At 36.1% G+C, this 24,580-nt stretch overlaps 1 protein-coding gene across 5 annotated transcripts in view; it reads right to left on the minus strand.

Moving 5' to 3' along the window:
- GRIA2 (glutamate ionotropic receptor AMPA type subunit 2) overlaps positions 1–24,580 on the minus strand; it is a 159,272-nt gene that overhangs the window by 76,035 nt on the left and 58,657 nt on the right. For all 5 annotated transcript variants that reach the window (XM_015084768.3, XM_053216802.1, XM_053216803.1 and 2 more), the window contains exon 3: positions 1,923–2,162. In XM_015084768.3, the coding sequence (XP_014940254.1) occupies positions 1,923–2,162 (240 nt within the window). The remainder of the gene's footprint in view (positions 1–1,922; positions 2,163–24,580) is intronic.

A 24,580-nucleotide genomic window follows, 5' to 3' on the forward strand; every position in this document is an offset into this window, starting at 1 on the left:
GAAAAGTAGTTGACACAGCAACTCTTTTCAGCTTGTAGAGTGCTGACAGGCTTTTCCACTGAGCGTTCTCATTCCCTGGACCTGGAGGAGGGGCAGAGAATCAGACACCTAGCTTGAGCACTCCAGATGGGACTGCTGCCCCAAATGACTACAAACTGATCAATGGAGAATTGACTGATGGCTGGCTTTCTTCTTGTCTGCCCTTGTGGGTTAACAAGGTGCCCTATCTTGGTCGAAACAGGCTTCTGGTTTTCATTTGAACCTTTCAATATTCCAGGAAGCAAGCTGCCAAAGGAAGCACAGTTTGGTACTTAGGTGCTCTTAAAATAGTGGTTCTTAACCTTTTGGGGTTTGGTTATGGATACTGCCTTTAGAAAAAGGCATATGCAAACATGGGCACAAAATGTTCATACAGCTTTAGTAAGTACACAGACCCACAGAAGCCAAATCATGGACCCAGGAATAGTTAACATCTGAGATTCCAAAGAAAATGAAAACACTAATTTGAAAAGATATATGCACCCCTGTGTTTCCCGCAGCATTATTTACCATAGCCACGATTTAGAAGCAGTCCAAGTCTTTACTAATAGATGACTGGATAAGTAAGATGTGCTATGTATACAATGGAATATCACTCAGTCATAAAAAAGAAAAGGATGAGATCTTGCCATCTCTTACAACATGGATGGATCTAGAGGGTAGTATGCTAAGTGAGATAGTCAGAAAGAGAAAGACAAATACCACATGATCCCACTCAGATGTGGAATCGAAAAAACAAAGCAAATGAATAAACAAACAGGATCAGAATCCCTCAAAAAGGAGAACCAGACCTACAAATACAGAGGACAAACTATCAAATACAGAGAACAGAGAATACAGAAAAGAAACGGATAGTTGTCAGAGGAGAGGGGGTAGGCAGCTGGGCAAAATGGTGAAGGGCAGTGAGAGACAGAGGCTTGCAGGTGTGGGATGAATGAGTCATGGGGATAAAATGCATAAAGCATAAAGAACGTGTTCAGTGGTATTGTAATAGTGTTGTGTGGTGATGGATGGTAGCTATGCTTGTGGTGACCGTAGCCTAATGTACAGAGATGGTGAATCCCTGTTGTACACCTGAAACTTATGTAACATTGTGCGCCAGCTACACTCAAATAAATAAATAAATTTTTGATAAAGAACATCTGGGATTCTATGACATACAAGTCAAGCAGGTCTCTTAATACCAAGCTTTGCAACAAGAGATTTGGGAAACACAAAGGAAATAACTCCCCCTGAAAATACAACTTCAGTATGATAAGCTAAGAGTCTATCCAGCTGGTGTGCTAATAAATAATATCTCATCGTAAACCTAGAATTATGGAAAATTGTGGGTCTGGTGTCGGAAGACTTATGTCAAACTGCACACAAGTTGTTCAAGTGGATCCTGAGCAGTCCTTCAACTTCTCAGAGATTCTGGGGTATCATTTGAAAGCGCCGTTAACAACAATCACACCTGCCTGATAAAACTTTTGCATGTGAAAACATTTAATCGCTATTAATTTCCTTAGAAGTTCTTATTTACATATTTATTCACGTGTCACTTACACCCATTTTCAAGGCAGACAATTCACTGACTGGTGATTGTAGTCACCATAGGGTCTCGGCTGCTGATGACAGAAAGTGCTATTAAATGACAACTGAACATCTGCACATCGGGTCGACAGAGTCTATATCTTTAAATTGTACGTTCACAACTTTTTTTTTTAACTCTGTTAACTATGTTTCCCGAGTTTCAAATTGCATTATTCATTTACACAGCAAAATTAAATCAAGTGACCCTTAGACTTTAATACATTTGTGTAGCTCCATAACATCACACGTAAATGCCAAGTGTAGGCATTGAATTTGACCCACTGCAAAGACATGGGGATATTGTCACTCACCTCTGTCACTGTCATAGAGATATGCAAACTTGTCCCACTGATAGTATTCAATCAAGCTAAGAAGCGCTCCTTTGAGGTCAGGTCTCATCTGGATGACAAATGGATGAGTACCATCTGTTGGGAAGCTGGGAGTGATGAAGGAGACATGGAGCGTTCCACAAAACGATGTGATGGTATTTACAGACTTCTTATCATAAAATCCGAAAATAGCATAGACTCCTCTTGAAAACTGGGAGCAGACTGAATAGGAAAAAGAGAAAAGATATATCATTGAAATTGGCATACAATCACACAGATTTGCTTAACACTTAAATGCCCTCTCAGGGCACCTGGGTGGCTCAGTCGGTTAAGCGTCTGACTTGAGCTCAGGTCATGATCTCCCGGTCGGTGAGTTTGAGCCTCGAGTTGGGCTCTGTTGCTGACCGGAGCCTGGAGCCTGCTTTGGATTCTGTGTCACTCTCTCTCTGCCCCTCCCCTCCTGCTCACTCTCACTCTCTCTCTCTCTTCTCTCATTCTCTCCAAAATAAACATTAAAAAACATAATGCCCTTTATACGAAATATAAAATAATCAAACTGAAAAAATATAGAGTGTATATCAATGATCCAACCAATGTATGGACACTCATTTACTTAGCACTCTCTCTGAGGAATTCAAAGAATTATATGGCATTAAAAAGTAATTTTTGCTGCAAGGAAATATATACATTATTCTTGAACAAATCTTGTAAGTGGCAACTATTTTAGGACAGCCCTATTGAAAAAAAGGATAAGCAACAATCATTATGTATAAAAAGAACAAAGTGCAATTACCTGACATGTATACACATTCATAACATCTCATTGCCTCTAATATCTGATTGTTTAAAAGGATTTATTGTGTTAATGACGCTTTCACACTAGAAGGTCAGAGGGCACATGAAGAGTTCTAAGGCTGAATGAAAGCTCTTTAGGAGAAAACAGATGCAAGACTCACATCATACACAAAGAGACAGGTCTCACCAAAAAGAGACCTCTCACTTAGGCTCTCTCAAGTCAAGTAGCAGTTAAGTGGAGTTCTGAACTCCTAATTTTAATCTTTCTCAGGGACTTAACTTACCTGTATGTTCTACTCCATACAAAACAAACAATATCACCAAAATATTTTGACTTAGGACCATGATTCTTAAAAAAAAAAAAAATAATGATATTTTAATTGAAAGTCCCCATTGTTCCACAGTCCTTTACCTTCTAACGGATATTTTTATTTTGGTAAATGACATATGACAATGCCTTCTCCTACCCCCTCCCCCACAGTTGGACTATCACTAATTATCGTTTATCCTAATACCTATATATACTCAGATGTGGACCACTTATTTGTCTCTCCATTCCAATCATCCTAGTTCACTAATGGCCCCTACTTACACTGTACTTGCCTTGTGCCGGGCATGATCTACGGTACTTTAACTCATTTATTTCTCATTAGAACTCTTGAGGCAGGAGCTATTATTATTCCCAAATAAGAATTTTGATTGAAAAGTTGAAACACAGGAAGATTATATTATTTTCCCAAAGTCACACAGCTAGTAAGTGGAAGATGCTGTATTAAAACGTAGGCAGTCTGGAGCCGAAGTCCATGCTTTTAAGTAATGGGTAATACTGCTCTTCTCACTTGGATTAATGGAAAACCTCCCCATCTTTCTTCCTTCCTCCAATATTTCCTTTCCATTCAATTCTCCACAATAGGGCCAGAATGATTTTTTGAAACACAAATTTGAAACTATCTCTAAGAGAAGTAAGGGTTACTTTGTCCAAGACTGATTCCTCTGAAATTCCCTATAGAAACCACCCATGCCACAATGTTTAAAGCCACCAATTCAGGTCAACCACATGACTTTAAATGATTGCATAGCTGATACTGTTTTAATCTCAAGGATCAGTTCAATCCAAGGAATGGAAATAAACTATCCAGTAACATAATCTAACAACCCAGAGCATAATACCAACCATCTTCTCAAATTAATTAATCCCATTTAAGGGATAAGACCAATACAATCGTATTTAATTTTATTCCCTTTCAGAAATAAAATATCTGTAGAAAAAATAGATGCGTTTTCATGAATAACAGCATTGCTAAAATACATACAGATTTTAATAACCAATTCCAGACAATCAGTACATAATAGGCAATAATTTTTAGCAACTATATATGATATGAAAGGAAAGGAAAGCAAGACAGGCTATTTCTTTGAGTGACTTCTATTTATCAAATATACCCATTTTCCTTTACATATTTACTAATTTTCAACCCACTCCTGTCTTTCTGACATAAAGTTTCTTGGATTTCTAGGTTATATCTGTATTATATATCAATCAACATCTCCTTCTTTATTACCAATCTTCTGGAGAATAGTTTAATATATCTCAGAAAACAACTGAATATATTTCTTTACATTTCACACTTTAACATAAAATAGAGTGAGACTTCTGCCCTTTATTTATGTTCATAATTTGTCCTCATCTGAGTACAGAAGTTGAAAACAACCTTTAATGTGTTTGACTAGGCTCATTCTTCACATACGTGAAAAAAACCTTTCATTGTTAAGACCTTCTAGGCAAATCCTGTGGTGATTTCTTATTTTATACATAGATACATGTGTACTGACATGTACATCTTAAATCTTAAGTTTGTTCAGAAGTTGATGATTCCATATGACATATAAAGAGGGGAAACTGCTATAAAATTCTCTCTGGATCCATTTTATTTCATTTCCTGTGAAGTGTTGGCATGTCATCTAAATACTATAGGAACATCGGGCGATATGATTTATTAATGAGACTTCTTCTCATCTTAAGTGAAATAGCTTCTGTGATGGGAATAGCAGCCACAGCATCAGCAGAATGCTTGATAAAGGATGCCCCCGTTTGAATGAATAGACAATCTTAATAAGGAGCCATACCTTTCATTTTCCATTTGTTTTAGACTCTGAAGTGAGTTGTCAAGGGGCCTCCTGGTTATAGTGGCCATCTGGAAACACTTGGCTTTGGCTCAACAACAGGCACAAGCTGTACAACACTTCTCAAGAAATTGCAATTCACCTGATTCAAAAGGCACTTTTTTTCAGGCAAATCAGCTAATTCTCCAATGAGCATAATTTTGTAACATTGGCCTTTCTTTCTTGACTATCCTTGGTCCTTCCAAACCCTCCTCCTTTGTCCTTTACTTCTTCGTGCTACATATTCAATTGTCTTATTTGTAGATATCTTCTTGTTTTTCTAAATATTTCTCTTTTAATGTCCCTTTGTTACACATACAACAGTCATTTGGTCAACATTGCTCATTTCCCTCTGTCACTGCCCCCGTTCCCAAGCATGATAAAGATATCACTGAGATTTACAACAGGAATCAATCAGAATGCTGACTTGAGCTGAGGTATTTTGTGTATCATCTCAAGATTAAAACAAACAAACAAACAAACAAAGCAACAACAGCAACAACACAAAAACCTTAGTGTCACGCTTCTAACATCCCAAGCCCAAAGTACTTAAGAGTACTTTTGCATTCTACTGATGCTTTTCCCAACATAACACAGATAGATAATACATGACCCTACCAACACGATACACAAAAACATTACGTGCACGGCCTCAAAATTACTCCTCACTTGATCAGAATAAAATTATTCATTATGATCTCAACTTTATTTCCCAGCAATCGGTCCAAACTTTAAAGCTATCTCCCCAACTTATATCCATTTTCGAAGACAGAGGATTTACTATTGCTGAGAATATCCAAATAATATGTCACAAGCAATAGAAATAATTCCAAAGATAGCTTTCTAAAATTAGTTAGACAATAACAGCACACTACATATATTCCTTCTTTCCCTATGTCATCTCTGGAGGCAGAGGAAGGAACAGAAAAGCTCAGTTTCACCTCTAGCTCCATGGACCATACCACTGCCTTCTGAGACACTGTTAAAAATTTCTGCATGATTGTGCTGATTAACATTAGAATTGCATCCATGTCTTAAGACTCAAAACTGATTGCAGAGTAGTGGGTAAAGATGCCCGTACTGAGCTCTGCTTGAATGAAATATTTAATATGAACTTTGAGAAACTCAGCAAAGGGAAGTCCTTTTAAAAGACACTTTAGGTCAAACAGCAGAACTGATCATCTCCTGGGTAAAAGTAACTTGCTGATTATTCCACTTTTTATTACAAGCCCAGATGATATGAGCCAATAACAATGCTGATGGTGCAACCACCTCCCCTCTTTTCCTCTTGGGTCATTCCGCTCCTTGGTGCTGCTAGTGTAGCATACTCGGTACAGTCTGGAGAAACTCGCATGGTTATTTAGTGGAAATGGAGAAAAAGAACAAGGCATGTTTTATTTTTGTTTTACATTTTTTATACTAAATTGCCATTAGCTTCAATGAAACGACATAGGCTGCTTTATAAGCCGTAATGGTAACAGCCCCTTTGCAACCTGTGCGAAGTCTGGTAAAAGCTACGTCACCAAGCAATCCTGACTTCAAAACATGGAGGTCACTGAAAATATCTCTTCTTCCATCACTGAACTTCTGACATTAACCCCTTACAAGCTTTGACCCTGACTTTACTATTGAAATTTCCTTATCATTTGTCGATAATGATCTCCTAGTCACCAAATCAAATCTTTTTCTCAGATCAAGCCTTCCTAGCTTCTCTAAATTTATCAATAAAAACCTTGCATCTTGAAATTCTCTCTCTTTCTCTCGCTTTCTTGTTATTAGGCTTGTTCTCCTCCAATCTCTTCTCCACATTGCTGCCAGTGTAAAATCATACCATCTTGGTACTTTTCCTCTCCCTCTAATTACCTTTCACTGTCATACCATTTTTTTTCACATCCTAAATTAAAAAGGCATTCTCCAAGGACTTGTCTTCCAATTGTTTGTCCTTCTCTTTTTACATCTTGTCTCTCAGTGGTCTCACTCCTTTTAACAAGGTCAAATTCAACTTGTTATGTATGCTTCCCACAACTTCACTGGCAAGTCTTCTGTCTCCCTTTATCTATTTATTTACTGAACAAATACACAGTGTAAACATTTGATGTGATGAGCATGGGGTTGGGTTTAGAAAATGCTACAGCACACAAGATAGATACAGTCTACCTTCGCTGGAATTGATAGCTTAGCTCCCATCCCTCACCCTCCAGTAACACCCACTGGAAAATGTCTAATTCTCTATCATTCAACTATATAAACAAGCAGGAAAAAACCCTAAAAATTGTATCCTAAAAATCATGTGTTTGTGTTGATTTTTTCCTTTCTGATCATGGCACCGTAAGTCTTGTAATCATTGATGTTCTATATTTCAGAATAATTAATTCATTATTCGTCTTTGTCCTGTTCATGACATTTCTAGTCATCTCCATTTTATTCTACATCATCCATTCCACATTCACCATGTATTTTTGAGAACCGACTATACACTGTTCTAGGAATTGGGGAAACGACATTAAGTGTGACAGGTCAGGTCCCTACTTACAGGAAGCTTGTATTGTATACTTCATATGTGCTTCTTACACCTTCACCTTCATTTTCCTTCTTCCTGGTTCTGCCAAGCTGAACTGTCCCCACCTCCTCTCTCCCTCCTTCAGTTCATACTCTTGTCATCTTAGTCTTCCTAAAACACATCACAGAAGAGACATTCTCCAATTGTTTTTCTTCGTCCTTTACAGTCTATGTCTTTGTGATCTCACCCCTTTTAATAAGGTCAAATTCAACTTCTTGTACGTGTTTCCCAAATCTGAACCATCATCAAAGTTGTCTCCCTTTACCTGCTTATTTACTGAGAAAATATGAAGAAAATATTTTATTGTATCTTACTAAGCAGCAAATATACTGATTACTCTGTGTATATATGTATATATATACATATATTCACACACAGTATTTAGTGTATATATATATATATATATATATATATATAATAAATATACTGCATATGATTCCTTTTTAAATCATGTATTTTTAAGGTTATTTCATATTTATTTCCTTGCCAGTATAATTTTTAATTAAAATGTTTAATTCTTGGGGCACCTGGGTGGGCCAGCCAGTTAAGTGTCTGACCTTGGCTAAGATCATGATCTCGTGGTTTGTGAGTTTGAGCCCTGCATCAGGCTCTGTGCTGACAGCTCAGAGCCTGGAGCCTGCTTTGGATTCTGTGTCTCCCTCTCTCTCTGCCTCTCTCCCGCTCACACTCTGTCTCTCTCTCTCTTTCAAAAATAAATAAACATTAAAAACCATTTTTTAAAAAAGTGTCTCTTGACCTCACTACTTAATATATTCCATGTTCTAATCAATGTTGATATTTAACAATTCACTAATCATGTGCCAGGATTTTACTTGCATTCTTCTTTAGCATAAAATTCACCAATTCCATAAGGCAAGTGTTCATGTATTAAAATAAAGCCCATCTTTTCATAATGTGAAGATCACTCTGGAATTCTTTTCCTTAATCCCCAGAATACAAATGGTTACCAACACTGCCCCTTTGACTTCTCAAAGCTGTACTCTTCAGTCGCCCCTGGCATTGACTTAATATGGCCCTCAACCATATATTGACTGGATTGCCGAAATAACTTCCCAAATAGCCCCCTTTATAATAAATCTCTCTCTTTTTTTAATGTTTATTTTTGAGAAAGAGAGAGAGACAGCATGCGAGCAGGGGAGGGACAGAGAGAGAGCAAGACACAGAATCCAAAGCAGGCTCCAGGCTCTGAGCTGTCAGCATAGAGCCAGACGCCGGGCTCGAACTCACAACCGTGAGATCGTGACCTGAGTCGAAGTCAGACACTTAACCAACTGAGCCTGAACCACCCAGGCGCCCCATAATAAATCTCTTTCTTATCATGGCAGACATAACCCTCCTGTGTAAAATCCATCATTGTCTCCCCATTGCTTAGACAATAACTGACATAACATTGCTCAGGTGTTACCTGTTCTGAGTGGAACATGCCCCTCCTACATGTGATTCTAAAGCAATCTGCATTTCTGCATGTTAGCCTGGGTTATAATTGTCTGTCTTTGCCCATGAACGCTGGGCTAACTGAAGGCAGAGAATGCAGTGCTGTTTATCTCACATACTTGGCACACAGAGGGGACTTGAAAAATGTCATGTAATAAAATACCAATTCTTCCATGAAGGGTGTCCTGCTTACCATCAACTGAATATGATTTTCCTTGATAATGAACCTCATCAACACTCTGCCTTTACCTCCCTCGTGGGAGGTACAGTATGAGGTCCAGTATGTTTGAGTGAGTGTGTGTTTGTGCATGTTATTTGTCTGTGGGGGTGGGGTGGGGTTTTGTGACCTCCTTGAGAGCAGGGTTCAGTGTGAGAACAAAATAAGAATACCTGAATTGGAGTCAAGTTTCAACTTCCCCTGGTCATCTGGTAGAGGGATCACAGAACCTGAGCCGGTTTACTAAGCTTTTCAATGAGGATATTAATTTATTCTGCCTCACTTAGAGGAATGGTTTAAAGTTAAATGAGATACTATGGAGAGAAGTGCCAGGGAAAACAGAAGTGTTTAAATAAATTGCTAATGACAAAAAATCCAACCATAGGGATTTTTGTATTCTTTACAACACTCAATTCAGGAATTTTCACAAGCATATCATTAAATATTTGTCAAACAAAGATGGGATCTGAGCCAACTGGATAACAAAAATATAAAAGAGCTTTCTCTGATGGAATCTCACTTCTGTTGGCCCTGGGGTAGTCATGTCAGGAGAATATTTTCATACTTTACTATCATATTGCAAAATAAGTAGTATTCATTTAAAATTACCTGTGAAATTTAGGCTCTCGGTTCTCATAATAGGTAAACAAAAAAAAAAAAAACAAAAAAAACAAAAAAACAGCATGATCATTACTATGAGAAGACGATCGTTGGAGTATCTGTGAAATTTTATTATTCTAAGCTTCAAAATATATTTGATATATGGAGAAGTTGCACCGAGAGAGAAAGTTCCTAACCTTAAAAAATAAATAGCACAGATGCTTCTGGAAAGCTAAATGAAAGAAGTGAACTTCTTTGTCTTGGACATATATCCAGTAATACATTGTGCACTTGACAATATCCTCAGGTATTCTCACAATCTCAAATGTCTTACTTATATAATCTGATGACCTGTTCAAGCCTGGGAACTTACCATAAACAGCAAGTATTCCTTCAAAAAATGTAATTCTTGTACCATAATGGCACACATAACATTTGCTTTCCATGTAAAAATGTGGGGAAATATTAAAAATGAAACTACTTCCTTTTTTCTTTCCTCTCTTTTTGGAAAATTCAAGTAAATACAATAGACTGTTTTCAACATGAAATGGACTAAAACTATCTACTTTCCATTAATGGGATTATTTTAAAGCTCACATTATCTATGGGAGAACCTTCTTTTACTGTCACTTGACAAGAGGGATCTCCCACGCGGGAGCTGGAAGTTAGCACCTCTTACCAAACTCTCATCTCTTCAAAAGCCTACCTCTCTCTCCGTCCACTCCTGCTCCTTAGAGGCCAGCACGGTTCCTACCAAAGACACCCAGTATATAGCTATTGCATGAAACACTAAATGATTCAAAGAAAATGTGAAGAATAATACACAGACACCACAATGACATTTTCTATAAATTGCCTCACTGATGATTTTTCCGTTAGCCCTGCCACAAATCTTTGCTATGATAAATTGCTTCTCCTTTGCATATATTTTGAGCCCATTTTTCATATAAATATTAAATGTGATGCAGCATCATCACCCAGGAGTAGAAGACTATGAAGTTGTAATAATATATTTTTTCTTTCCCCTCTCACAAACATTTATTTTTCCTGACCTTCGTGTTATGTTTGCTGAGTGAGGTGAAATGTCGTAAGTTTATTGCTGTAGCCCATATTATATGCAGCTTTAAAAAATCTATAACATTTATTCTGGCTTCATTCATCATCGGGGATAGCAAGCAATAGTAGAACTGGCAGTAATAGGCAATAACTCTTATGTGAATTTTAATGATGGGTTCTGGACACATAAACGAAAGAGAATTACCTCTGTTTATGTAAGATGCTATTTCACAAAAGATAGTCCCATTCTTCTTCTTCGGACATGTATTTCCTCCTCATAAATACACAGAGCTCTACTCTCTGCTCTATGTAAATTCTGGGCACCGCATGCCCTGATACAATTTGAATATTGTGGATAAAGAGCGCCAGGACGAATTTCTGGAGGCCTGGCATCGAATCCCAGCTGTGACACCAGCCAGCTGTGTGCTTCTGGCAAATTGCAGCTTTCAAATATCTCAGTGCCCTCAGAGGTCCCATCGAGCTCAAACCTGGGCCTGTACGGCCAAACATCAAAGAGAGAAATTATACAAAATATCAGGTAGTACCTACTTATTATTCATCGCAAACTTAACTCCTGCAAAATTGAGTGTGAGATAGGATAACTTTTTGTGTTAAATTCTAGCATTCGCTGCAAGTTTATCAGTCTTTCTCTCTTTTACTCTTTCTTCTTTTCATATTTCTTGTACTTTCCGTTTATCCCGTTTGTTCCTTCAATTTTTTGCTTTTCTATTTCATGTCTATCTCGGTTCCACAGCCACTCTTGATCTTGATGTCTAAAGAAATATCAAGTCTCTTAGTGTCTGATTGTAATTAGAAACTACAAAATGGAAGGACTACATTTTTCCAAATATAGATTTGATGATATTTCAGTACAAATAAACATTTTAGCTTTTGTGATAAAAGTCTTTTAAAAAAATTGAAAACTTTTCAAATAACTAGAAGGTTTCAACTTAAAAGAATCTTCCTTGAGGTGACGTGCAAAAAAGGAAAAGAGAACTTTATTGCCTTTACCTGTCTGGATGCTCTCAAATTAGATCTGATAACTTTCTTGCTTTTGGATGGTTGAAAGTGTTTCTGAAGCTTTCACAAGACTTTCTTGCTCACCCGTTTTTTGGCAAGTGAGAGGGTTGTATGCCTCACTTATATGCCTCAGCGTTTATACGTTAACTCATAAAGGTTTATTAAACGAAGAAAAAGGTTTTGAATATCATATAACAAGCAATTATGTAAATGTACTAAGAAATGCTCTGGGCCATTAGCCTACATTCCTAAATTGCTAAGTAATTGGAGGCCTTAACTTTAGCACAGTGGACTCACTCACACTTGATGCACTGGTCCTGATAAAATGACCGAAAGTTTGTTAAGGGAACATGGCGCTTTGTTCTAACATTGTCCAAAGGTCTGCTTCATTGTTATACTCACGTCAAAAAGAGGAGCAAGAACAGAACTAATGGTGTGAAGAGTTTCCTCAAGAAAACATTAGTAAGGTACTTATGTTTGGGCCCTTACATGTCTTAGTAACATAAATAAAATGTTTATTACTCAAAAATAATAGGAATAGACTCTTACACAAATTTAAATGAGTATATTCAATAAAAAGCTATCATTCCCCTTCACTCCTACTTTTCTCAAAAGCAACCCCTATTAACAACCCCTTGGCATGTATACTTCCACACCTTTAGTTCTGGTTAGAGTTGATTTTGTCTGTTTCTGATTTTGTTATGTTTTTAATTAACGAGAGCACGGAACAATTGTCCTGTGACTGGCTTTGACATTTGACAAAGAAATTACCATGTTGATAGAGGCTTAGCTCATTCTTTGAAACTACTCCCTAGCATTCTCTGGTTTGGACATATCACCATTTCATCAATATTACCTAACTAAGATATGTAGACTGTCATTTACAATCTAAATATAGTATTTTTAGCACTGCTAGGAATTTACCCAAGGGATACAGGAGTACTGATGCATAGGGGCACTTGTACCCCAATATTTATAGCAGCACTCTCAACAATAGCCAAATTATGAAAAGAGCCTAAATGTCCATCAACTGATGAATGGATAAAGAAATTGTGGTGTATATACACAATGGAGTACTACGTGGCAATGAGAAAGAATGAAATATGGCCCTTTGTAGCAACATGGATGGAACTGGAGAGTGTTATGCTAAGTGAAATAAGCCATACAGAGAAAGACAGATACCATATGGTTTCACTCTTATGTGGATCCTGAGAAACTTAACAGAAACCCATGGGGGAGGGGAAGGAAAAAACAAAAGAGGTTAGAGTGGAAGAGAGCCAAAGCAAAAGAGACTCTTAAAAACTGAGAACAAACTGAGGGTTGATGGGGGGTGGGAGGGAGGGGAGGGTGGGTGATGGGTATTGAGGAGGGCACCTTTTGGAATGAGCACTGGGTGTTGTATGGAAACCAATTTGACAATAAACTTCATATATTGAAAATAAATAAATAAATAAATAAATAAATAAATAAATAAATAAATCTAGTATTTTTGCTATTATAAATAAGGCTGCAGCAAACATGTCTGTAGGTTCACCCTTGTGCACCTGTGCTAATATTTTTGCAGGACAGATTATTAAAAGTGGAATTACTAATAGTCTTTTTCCCTTAGCTAGAACAAATAATACTAATATATATATGGAACTATAAAAGACTCTGAATAGCTAAAGCAATCTTGAGAAAGAATAACAAAGCTGGAGGTAACACAATGCCAGATTTCAAGATACACTACAAAGCTGTAGCAATCAAAAAGTATGGTACTAACACAAAAAATAGACACATAGATCAATGGAATAGAATAGAGAGCCCAGAAATAAACCAACACTTGTATGGCCAATTAGTCTATGACAAAAGAGGGAAGAATATACAAAGAAAAAAAGGCAGTCTCTTCAAAAAATGGTGCTGAGAAAATTGGTCAGCTACATAAAAAAGAATGAAAATGGACCACTTTCTTACACGATACACAAAAATAAACTCAAAATGGATTAAAGACCTAAATGTGAGACAAGAAACCATAAATCTCCTAAAAGAAAACACAGGCAGTAATTTCCCTGACATCAAACTCAGCAACATTCTTCTAGATATGTCTCCTCAGGTGAGCAAAACAAAGACAAAAATAAACTTTCGGGACTACACCAGAATAAAGAGTTTTGCACAGTGAAGAAAACCATCAACAGAACAATAATGGCAACCTACTGAGTTGGAAAAGATATTTTTGCATATGATATATCCAAGGAGGGGTTAATATCCAAAATATAAAAGGAATTTATATGGCTCCATGCCAAAAAAGCAAATAATCCAATTAAAAATGTACAGAGGGCCTGAATAGGCATTTTTCCAAAGAAGACTTACAGAAATGCAAATCAAAGCCACAATAAGATATCTCCTTACACCTGTCAGAATGGCTAGAAACAAAAAGACAAGAAATAAGTGCTGGCAAGGATGTGAAGAAAATAGAATTCTTGTGCACTGTGGGTGGGAATTGAAATTGGTGCAGCCACTGGGGAAAACAGTATGGAGGTTCCTCAAAAAACTAAAAATAGAAATGCCAAATGATCCAGTTATTCCACTGCTGGGTATTTACCCAAAGAAAATGAAAACCCTAATTCAGAAAGGTATATGCAGCCCTATGTTTATTATAACATTATTTATATCATCTATATACACTATTCACAACCATTATTTATTTCCATTATTTATAGCCAAGATATGAAAAAAATCCAAGCATCCTTTGATAGATGAATGGATAAAGAAGATGTGGTGTATACCCACACACACACATATGTACATAATAATTTATATGTATACACACACACACACACATACACAAACAATGGAGTATTATTCCTTCATAAAAAAATGGTAAGAGGCACCTGGGTGGCTCAGTTGGTTAATCATCTGATTCTTGATCTTGGCTCAGGTCATGATCTCACAGTCGTGAAAAGGGAGGATTCTCTCTCCCTTTCTCTGCCTCTCCCTTGCTCTCTCTCTCAAAAATAAATGAATAAACTTTTTGTAAAAAAAATTGATGGGATCTTGCCATTTGTGACAACATGCATGGGCCTAGAGGGTAATATACTAAATGAAACAAGTTAGAGAAAAATACCATGTGATTTCACCTACATGCAGACTATAAAAAACAACATGAATAAGCAAATAACAAAAAGCAGAATCAGTCTTATAAATACAGAGAACAAACCAAAGTGGAGAGGGTTAAGGGATAGGCAAAAGGAGTGAAGGAGAGAGATACTGGCTTCCATCTATGGAAAAATAAGTCATGGGGACATACGGCACAGCGTAGGGAATTTAGCCAATGGTATTCTATCAGTATTGTATGGTGACTGATGGTAGCTACACTTGTAATGAGCAGAGAAAAACATATAGACTCATCAAATGACTATGTTGTACACCTGAAACTAATGGAATATATGGGTCAACTATTCTTCAATAAAAAAGAAAAAGAAAAAGAAAAAGAAAGTGGGATTGTTTGATTGAATGTTATGCTGGGTAAAATGTGATCAATGCCATCAAATCACGCAAATACAGTGTACTGATTCACATTTCTGTGAATTCTAATTCACAGAATTCTAAATTCTAATTTTTTGGTGTTCTTCACCAGCAGCCAATATTTTTTACCCCTTTAGTTTTTTTTTTTTCTAATCTAACATGTGATAATAGCATTTTACTGTTGTTTTAAAAATGACAACTTGAATTTTGTTTAACCTAATTAAACATATGGGACCTAATATACACATTTTACAAATTAAAAAACTTGAAAACAAGGTAAGTAATTTTCTAAGATTAACACCTGTAGAAAATGATACATTGGGGGTTAAATCCAAGCAGCTGGACTCTGATCTTGCCCTTCTAACTACTGTACTACACATTTTCTGGTAAATAAGAAAATGTGGATTTCCATCATTAGTGAGAAAGTGCATTTATTTTTATATAGTCCTCTTTTAATGATCTACTCCTTTATTTTGCATATTTTTTACTATCAGATTACCACTTAAATTTTGATATGTTTAATTGTCTATATATGTAAAGTCCTATTTTTTTTCTTCCTTTCCCTTTTGTCTTTCACTTTGTATATAATGATATTTGTAACCAAATTCTCAGTGTTTTCCTTGATGATTCCTGGATTTTGTGTCTTGTGTAATAAGGACTTGCCATCCTAAATTTTTCAAAATTTTTAATGTGTGATTTCATAATTATTTCAGTCATAACTAATTCTTCGAATATTAATATTTGGATTTTATGTAAGGCAGAAATCTAACTTTGTTTCCACATGGACGTTCACTTTTCCAACTCCTTTAATTTAACTTTATTGATTTCCCCTCAATTTTAAAATGGTACCTTTATCATACCCAAGTTCTCTTTTTGCTTAGGTCTATTTCTCAAAAGGGAAACGAGTGTTTTAATTACTCCTTTAAAAATAACTATTTTCAGGGGCGCCTCGGTGGCTCGTTCAGTTACGCGACTGACTTCAGCTCAGGTCATGATCTCGCGGTTTCTGAGTTCAAGCCCCGCCATCAGGCTCTGTGCTGACAGCCCAGAGCCTGGAACCTGCTTCAGATTCTGTGTCTCCCTCTGTCTCTGCCCCTCCCCTGCTCATGCTGTCTCTCAAAAGTAAATGAATGTTAAAAAAAACTTTTTTTAAATTATAAAATAAAATTACTATTTTAAATAGTTTTCAGTGTAATTTTGCAGAGCTTTCCTACCTATTGATTTACATTTTCTTCTTCCAAATTTCGGTTAGAATTGGATTGAAATACACATTAATTGGCAGAGATTAACATTTATAACCCCATTAACTGTATAGCCAATCTCTATCGACTCAGAACTCTTTTATGATTTTCGGTAAAACTTTATACTTTTATTCATATCTTGCACACTTCTTATTAGGTTTATCCCTAGATACCTTGTAGCTTTATTACTGTTGTTTTCAGAAAATTTTTCTTTATAATTCTATTTTCGGTACTGCTAGTAGATAGGAAAGCTATTGGCTTTAAAATGATACTTTTATACCTAATGATATTATTGAATGCTTTTATCAGTTCAATGAGCTTTTGGGTTGATTCTCTGAGATTTTTCTATGCAGAAAAGTTATTATTTTTTAAGAATTTTACTCAACTCACCTTTGGACCAACCTACTTTGAAATATCATTTCTCCTTATTTTTATATTTGTTACACTTTTTAAGTTAATAATAAATTAAAAAGTATACACCATTATCTGGTTTCCATGCAATGAAAATAGAGTGAGAATCTGAATAATCATTTGATACCTTTGATCGATGTATATAATTAAACTGTTTTATAGAGTTCATAATTCTTTCTTGCCATTAATATACTGGCTTTTAAAAAGCCCACATATTGTATGAATAATTGCCTCAACATTCCATTTCACTGTGAAGTCCATAGAAAATGAAAAAGATAGGAGAAAACATAATACAAGTCATATAACATCAATATTTAGTCACTGTCAATATGGTTCTAAAATTATTCATAACCTACTCCCAGCATACCATAGATGCAATAAGGCAAAAGAAAGATTAATTAGCCAAGCAATAGTTCTCCATTAGTAAGAGTCAAAAGATAAAGAAAAACTATTCAGAGCCATGAAAGCAAGGGGACAACAAACGAATAGCTGAAAAGAGGCATTCAGGAAAGACAACACAAAAACTCAGTGTAAATGAGTATTGCAATAACTAATTTCTATGAAAAACAAAGCTGGAAAAAAGAAATGAGTAGATGACAGCTAACTGCAAAGAAAAATATTAATATTGTATATATTTTATGCTTACACCATACGTTATTTCAGCTGCACACGATTCCTGAAAATAGGCACATATGAATTCAGTTAAAGCCATCATTTCAAAGATACCTAAATGAATAGATGTCTTGTTCTGGAGAACACATGAGATTTTGTACATAAATCACAAAGTAAATTGAAGATTTGGCAATTTTAAGGTGGCTAAATGAAATACAAATGGAGAAAACATAAAGCAGAAACAAAAATCTATCCTGGAGTCTGAACTACTCCAGTTGGTGGCCTGCCTTTTTCAGTCACTAGATTGTTGCCAGGTCCCTAATAGATTGTGTTGTGAAAACAAAAAAACATGGGAGGAACCAAAATTTCTAAAATAATTTCTTAAAGAATCAAAGAATATCTGCTTTTTTTTTTAACGTTAAGAACAATGCTATAGGTCATACTTCAGTAAGGATAACAATGAACTTTTTATCAATAGGAACAGCGTAAGTAAGTAAGTAATGCAAAGTAAATCTTAGCACCAGTCAGGAAAACTAAGGCATACCTTCTGAACAAATATGTGCACCAAATGGCTGGCCTACTCCTATGAAATAGTTCCTTCCAGGGTAAAATAATAGAAAGCAGGGATGTAACCAGCCAAGGATGTAGTTTTATGAACGCTAATCATGCAGTGTCCAAAAATATTAAAGAAGGGAGAAACCTATATATATGTGTGTGTGTGAGCATAACTTTCTTTTATGCAACACCTTTCATGCTCTCAAAGAATTTTAAGCAGTACTGGACCAAATGCAATCATAATATAATTTGATAAGACTTTGCCCAATTATTTGTGAAGTTATACAGTATTTTTTCATAAGATAAAATTTCCCTTGGAGTATGTTGGTATATTATGTTGTATATTACTGTTGTACCATTGTATAACCAGAATCCATGCTTTAATGGAATAAAATAAACAAAGAAAAGATGAAGCCTTGAAAATAAGTACAGTGAGTCTGATCTCTACATGGCCATTGTTCTTTGAAGTAAGAACTAACACTTAGATAAGATATTATGTGCCAGAAACTCTTCTTAGGGCTCACATATATCAAGTCATTTAATCCTCCCAACAAACTGGCATTCGGAAAGCTTAACTTTCCCAAGTTCACACAGCTAGTGGGAGTAGAGCTAGAATTCAAACCCAGATAGTCTGAAACTAACTAGAAATGACTCACAAGAAAAGGGGGGAAACATACTATAATAGATGAGTAAATGAATTCCAGAGTGGTGATATCTTAAGTCAAATAGGTATTAAGGAAAATAATCTCTCCAGCTGTTTATTTAAAGTTATTTTCTAATATATATTCTTAAGGTATGGACCTCTACTGTGTGGTGTGTGTGTGCACTTAAATGCTACCCTATGGCATGCATCCAAAATAGGTTAAATAATGCAGCTAGAAATTTTATTTATAGATTTTTATAATTTGTAGGTTCTATCTTTACTGTGATTTTTTCTACTAACAAGTTACAAGAAAATAACTCTAGGGTAACAAACTAAATGAAGATAAGTATTTATATATGAATTTAGTTACATAAGCAGGGTTTCTTAAAAATCTTGAATTTCCTTAATAGATATATTATTTTCTTTTCTGTATTTCTACATCCAGAACAAAATTAAATGGAGCATGGCAAGAATCGCCTGAGGTAATCACCATAACCACATCAAATAATTAAGCAAAATCTTATGAATTTGATCTCTCTAAACAATTGCCACAAGTGGTTTAATTTTTATAAATATAACATATCCCCTGGGGGCACTGACACACTTATATACAACTCCTTTGCTTTCTGTAATGCTCAGGTACTAAAACCTAAGGCATTTTTTTAAATATATGTAAGTCCTTGTTTGTTTATGTCCACATTATTCTGGAAAAGTTTTTAAGAAACATATAATTTATTCTTTTTAACGTTTATTTATTTTTGAGACAGAGAGAGACAAGAGAATGAACGGGGGAGGGTCAGAGAGAGAGGGAGACACAGAATCGGAAGCAGGCTCCAGGCTCTGAGCCATCAGCCCAGAGCCCAACGCGGGGCTCGAACTCACAGACCGCGAGATTGTGACCTGAGTTGAAGTTGGACGCTTAACCGACTGAGCCACCCAGGAGCCCCAAGAAACATATAATTTAAATATGGAAATAATCTGAGTGCTCATTGATTGGTAAATGGATAAGAAGATGTGATATATTGAGATATATATATATGTATATATATATACACACACACACACACACACACACACACACACACATATATATACCCATCCAATGGAATATTATTCAGCCATAAAAAAAAGAAAGACATCTTTCCATTTGCAATGACAAGAATGGAGATAGATACTGTAATGCTAAGTGAAGGAAGTCAGTCAGAGAAAGACAAGTACCATATCATTTCACTCACATGTGGAACTTAAGAAACAAAACCGAGGAAAGGGAAAAAAAAAAGAGAAGCAAATCAAGAAACAAACTTTTTTTTCGGAGTAGGCTCCACACCCAGTGTAGAACCCAACATGGGGCTTGAACTCAAGATCCAGGGATCAAGACATGAGCTGAGACCAAGAGTCAGATGTTTAACTGACTAAGCCACCCAGGTGCCCCAAGAAACAGACTCTTAACTACAGGGAACAAACTTCTGGTTATCAGAGAGGAGGTGGTGAGAGAATGGGGGAAATACGTGGTGGGGATTAGGGAGGGCACTTGTGATGAGCACAGGGTGCTGTATGGAAATGTTAAATCACTATATTGTACACCTGAAACTAATATTACATTGTATGTTAACTAACTGGAATTAAAATAAAAACTTAAAATAAATGAACGATAAACAAACAAACAAACAAACTGTATCTTTTTAAAAAGCCCACATTCAGGGAGAGCATTTTTCTTCTTTTAGAAGGTTCATAACCAGACTGATCTGAATCTGAATAAAATCTCTGCTGCCTTCTCAGCATTGGTCAGAGCAGAGTTCCAATTTACTTTTTGCCACCTTACACCTGGGTTAGCATGAAGCTGCAGAAAAGGTAAAGGTCAATAATAATAAATATTTAAATGGGAGTGTATGACTTTTCAATACTTCATCCTTGAACCAGCAAGGCTCAATTTTACTTGTGCTTCCGCTCTACATTCTAGTTTTCATGGCAAGATATCCCCAATATCTAATCAAAATTAAAAGATATATTTACTCAAAACTCCCAAAAAAGTCATATGGGGCAAAGAAATGTAAGTCTTCATGAGGGAATACTAAATGTAGAAGCATTTTAAACTATTTTTTTTAATTTTTTTTAACGTTTATTTATTTTTGAGACAGAGAGAGACAGAGCATGAATGGGGGAGGGGCAGAGAGAGAGGGAGACACAGAATCGGAAGCAGGCTCCAGGCTCCGAGCCATCAGCCCAGAGCCCGACGCGGGGCTCGAACTCACCGACCGTGAGATCGTGACCTGAGCTGAAGTCGGACGCTCAACCGACTGAGCCACCCAGGCGCCCCAAGTAGAAGCCTTTTTTGATACATCAAAATGTTCCTAATCTCCTCTGTACCATTATTGGTAGAAATAAGCAGGTGTTTGAAAACAGACTAGATGGAGAATATCTGCCTTATTTCTAATACTAAGTTAAATTATCTATTAAATGGAGAAAAAAATTAGCCCAAATTCCCTGAATTTTTAAAGAGATCTTATGATATATGTAAGATATAAAAAGATAGTTTTTTCCATTCAGGAAACATGTGTTATAGTAAAAATACTACTGAATTGGAGCCAGACCACATAACATCCATTATAGTTTTGATAATTCACTTAACGTTTTTAAGGACTTGGTGGCCGTTGCTGTAAAATGCTGGGGCACACTGACACAGAGAGGCCCCAGTGGAAATCAGAGAAGTACTTGTCTGAGATCTTAAGAAAATAAATTAAAGCAAACAGAAGGTTAAAAAGACAAATTAAGTACTAAATACAGTGTCTGATAAATGGCAAGTACCTAAAAATTGTAAAGTAGTTTTAATTTGGCTGTTGTTTTGTCATTATTGTTGTTTTGTTGCTGAGACCCAGTTGATTTCAACCATTCCTTTCAATTTAGATTCAATAATGGGAGATTCCATGCCACACTTGAGAACATGCAAGTCTATGAGTATAGGACTTAATGACTCTACTTACATTAGAATAAGAAATAACTGAAAATTGGGGGCAGCTGCAAATGTTTTGTTTCTTAATATTCCTAAACAAGGATCCTAAAAATGTCTTCTACTATATTAAAACTTTTTTTTTCAGTATTTTTATAGCATGCTGTGTTGGTTTTCATTTTCAGCAATCTGAGTAGCTCAATAGTCAAAGAAACCTCTTCTTTTCTCCCTAACGTAATGTTATATATGCAGAGCTGAGTCCACAAGAAAGAAAACTCACAAAAATAATAGGGAGAAGCTGGTGGGACATTGAGCCCTGACTGTCCCTCAGGGTTTCTTAAAACTTTCCATTTAATGGCTCATGAGTGGAATCTAAGACTTTGGAGAGGCACCTGGGTGGGTCAGTCGGTTAAGAGTCCGACTCTTGATTTTGGCTCAATCTCATGGTTCCTGAGGTCCAGCCAGGGCATTGGGTTCTGCACTGACAGCACAGAACCTGTTTGGGATTTTCTCTCTGTCTCTTCCTCTGCCCCTTGCCCTGCTCACTCATGCTCACTCTCTCTCTCTCTCTCCCTCTCTTTCTCCCTCTCTCTCAAAATAAATAAGCATTTAAAAAAATAGACTTTGGAAACTCCTCAGGGTGAGAACTTGGTATAAAGTAGTGAAAGAATCGTTGGTTGGCAAAGGGATGGAACAGGGAAACTTCTTTTACCTGGCTTTACTCTCAGGAGAAAAACAAAGAAGGCCTGAGAATTCACAACCACAGGCTACACCAACCCAACATTTTTGCAGTTTCAATTTACATTTGGGAAAACACATCCCTGGATATTAAATTAAAGTGATTCTGGATTGAGCTCCAATCTAAGCAGAAGCAAATAAACACATATTCTCCCTAAAAAAAAATGTAACCTCAACCCAGGACCCTTGGAATTCCAACAATATTTGAGTACCATTTGTGGTACTCAAATATGAGCTCAAAATGAAGCAAAAAAGAAGGAAAGAAAGAAAGAAAGAAAGAAAGAAAGAAAGAAAGAAAGAAAGAAAGAAAAAAGGGAAGGGAAGGGGAAAGGGAAAGGGAAGGGGAAAGGGAAAGGGAAAGGGAAAAGGAAAGGGAAAGGGAAGGGAAGGGAAACGGAAGGGAAAAGGAAGGCTCAGAGCCTGGGGCCTGCTTCAGATTCTGTGTCTTCCTCTGTCTCTGCCCCTCCCCTGCTCACACTCTGTCTCTCTCTCTCTCTCTCAAAATAAATAAACATTTTAAAAAATTAAAAAAAAATAATTAACTATATAAAAGCAAATAAAAGAGGATATTGAAATATAAACAAAAAGACATTACGAGACAGTCATATTTGAAAGAAAAATAATTTCCATCATAGTAAATATGACTATTAAAAATTTAAATACAGTGTAAGAATTAAGCATCATATTAGATCAACCTGAAAGTGAATTAGTAAATGAGAAGTTCTACCAAGGGTCACCCAGAATCATCAAAACAAGCAAAGAGATAACATTAAACTGACCGGAGTTGCATCAGGAGACAATAGAGAGGATTGGACAAAGACAATATAAAGAGGTGGGAAAATTTCTTTTAAACTTTATGAAAATACATATTTAAACCTATTTGATAAATTGACTTCCACAAAAATTACCGATGCTTCAGTATAAAAAAAAAAAAAAAAGAACTGTGGGGCGCCTGGGTGGCTCAGTTGGTTAAGAGGCCGACTTCAGCTCAGGTCATGATCTCGCGGCCCGTGAGTTCGAGCCCCGCGTCAGGCTCTGTGCTGACAGCTCAGAGCCTAGAGCCTGTTTCAGATTCTGTGTCTCCCTCTCTCTGACCCTCCCCCCTTCATGCTCTTTCTCTGTCTCAAAAATAAATAAACGTTAAAAAAAATTAAAAAAAAAAGAACTGAATGAGAGGAAGCAAGCAGAAAAGAAAGATTTGCAATAAAGGGACATAAATTATAATGGTAGCATATGTCTCAACAGCAACAGTGAAACCCAGAAGACAGTAGAATAATACTTTCAAATAAGGACAGAAAATAAATTTCAAACTAGAATCCTATTCGTTCATTTGCTAACATAAAAATCCTGTTAAGCTATCAAACACAAACCCCAAAAGAATAAAAATAATTGCACCTAAGAGTAAAATCTAATAAAAGATGTGTGTAAAACTTATGGACTTGATTGAAAGGTAATAAAGAAGGCTTATATAAAGGTTTACCATTTTCACATATAAGAGGACTCAATATCATAAAGATGTCAAGTCTTCTTCAAAACAATCTATAATAAAAGCTAACTGTTATTAAGCACGCACTATGCAAATGATATTGTTCTAACTTATGTAGCACTCCAGCCCCCCTTCAAAAAAAGTAAGGTGCACAATTTTTCACCATTTTGATAGCTAATGCTGAGGAAATCAAAGTGGTTAAATAAACTGATCAAAATTGAAGAAGAATGAGATCCAATAAAAGTTTTGACAGAGATTTCCATGAAATTTGGCAAACTAACTAGAAATTTTATGTTGAAGAGCAAAAGGTGAAGAAAAGCAGACATTTTTAGTTATTATTGGACCAATGGGTGAGTACAGCGAGCTTAGAAACAAGCCCATACTTATATATGGAAAATTACTGGAATAGAAGTGACATAGCAGCTAAAGGGAGAAAGAATAGGTTCTTCAGCCAGAAGCTTCTGAGACAGTTGATTAACCATGGGGAAAACATGAAGTTCCATCTCTACTGCACACACAGAGAAAAAACTTTATGTGGGCTAAAGAAAGAAATATAAAAATTAAAGCTTTTTAAGAACTGATGACATTATAGGGCCATATCTTTATAAACTGAATGTAGGAAAAAAATTTCTTAAAC

This window comes from Acinonyx jubatus, chromosome B1 (genome assembly GCF_027475565.1).
Source record: "Acinonyx jubatus isolate Ajub_Pintada_27869175 chromosome B1, VMU_Ajub_asm_v1.0, whole genome shotgun sequence".
In the NCBI taxonomy this organism is placed as follows: Eukaryota; Metazoa; Chordata; class Mammalia; order Carnivora; family Felidae; genus Acinonyx; species Acinonyx jubatus.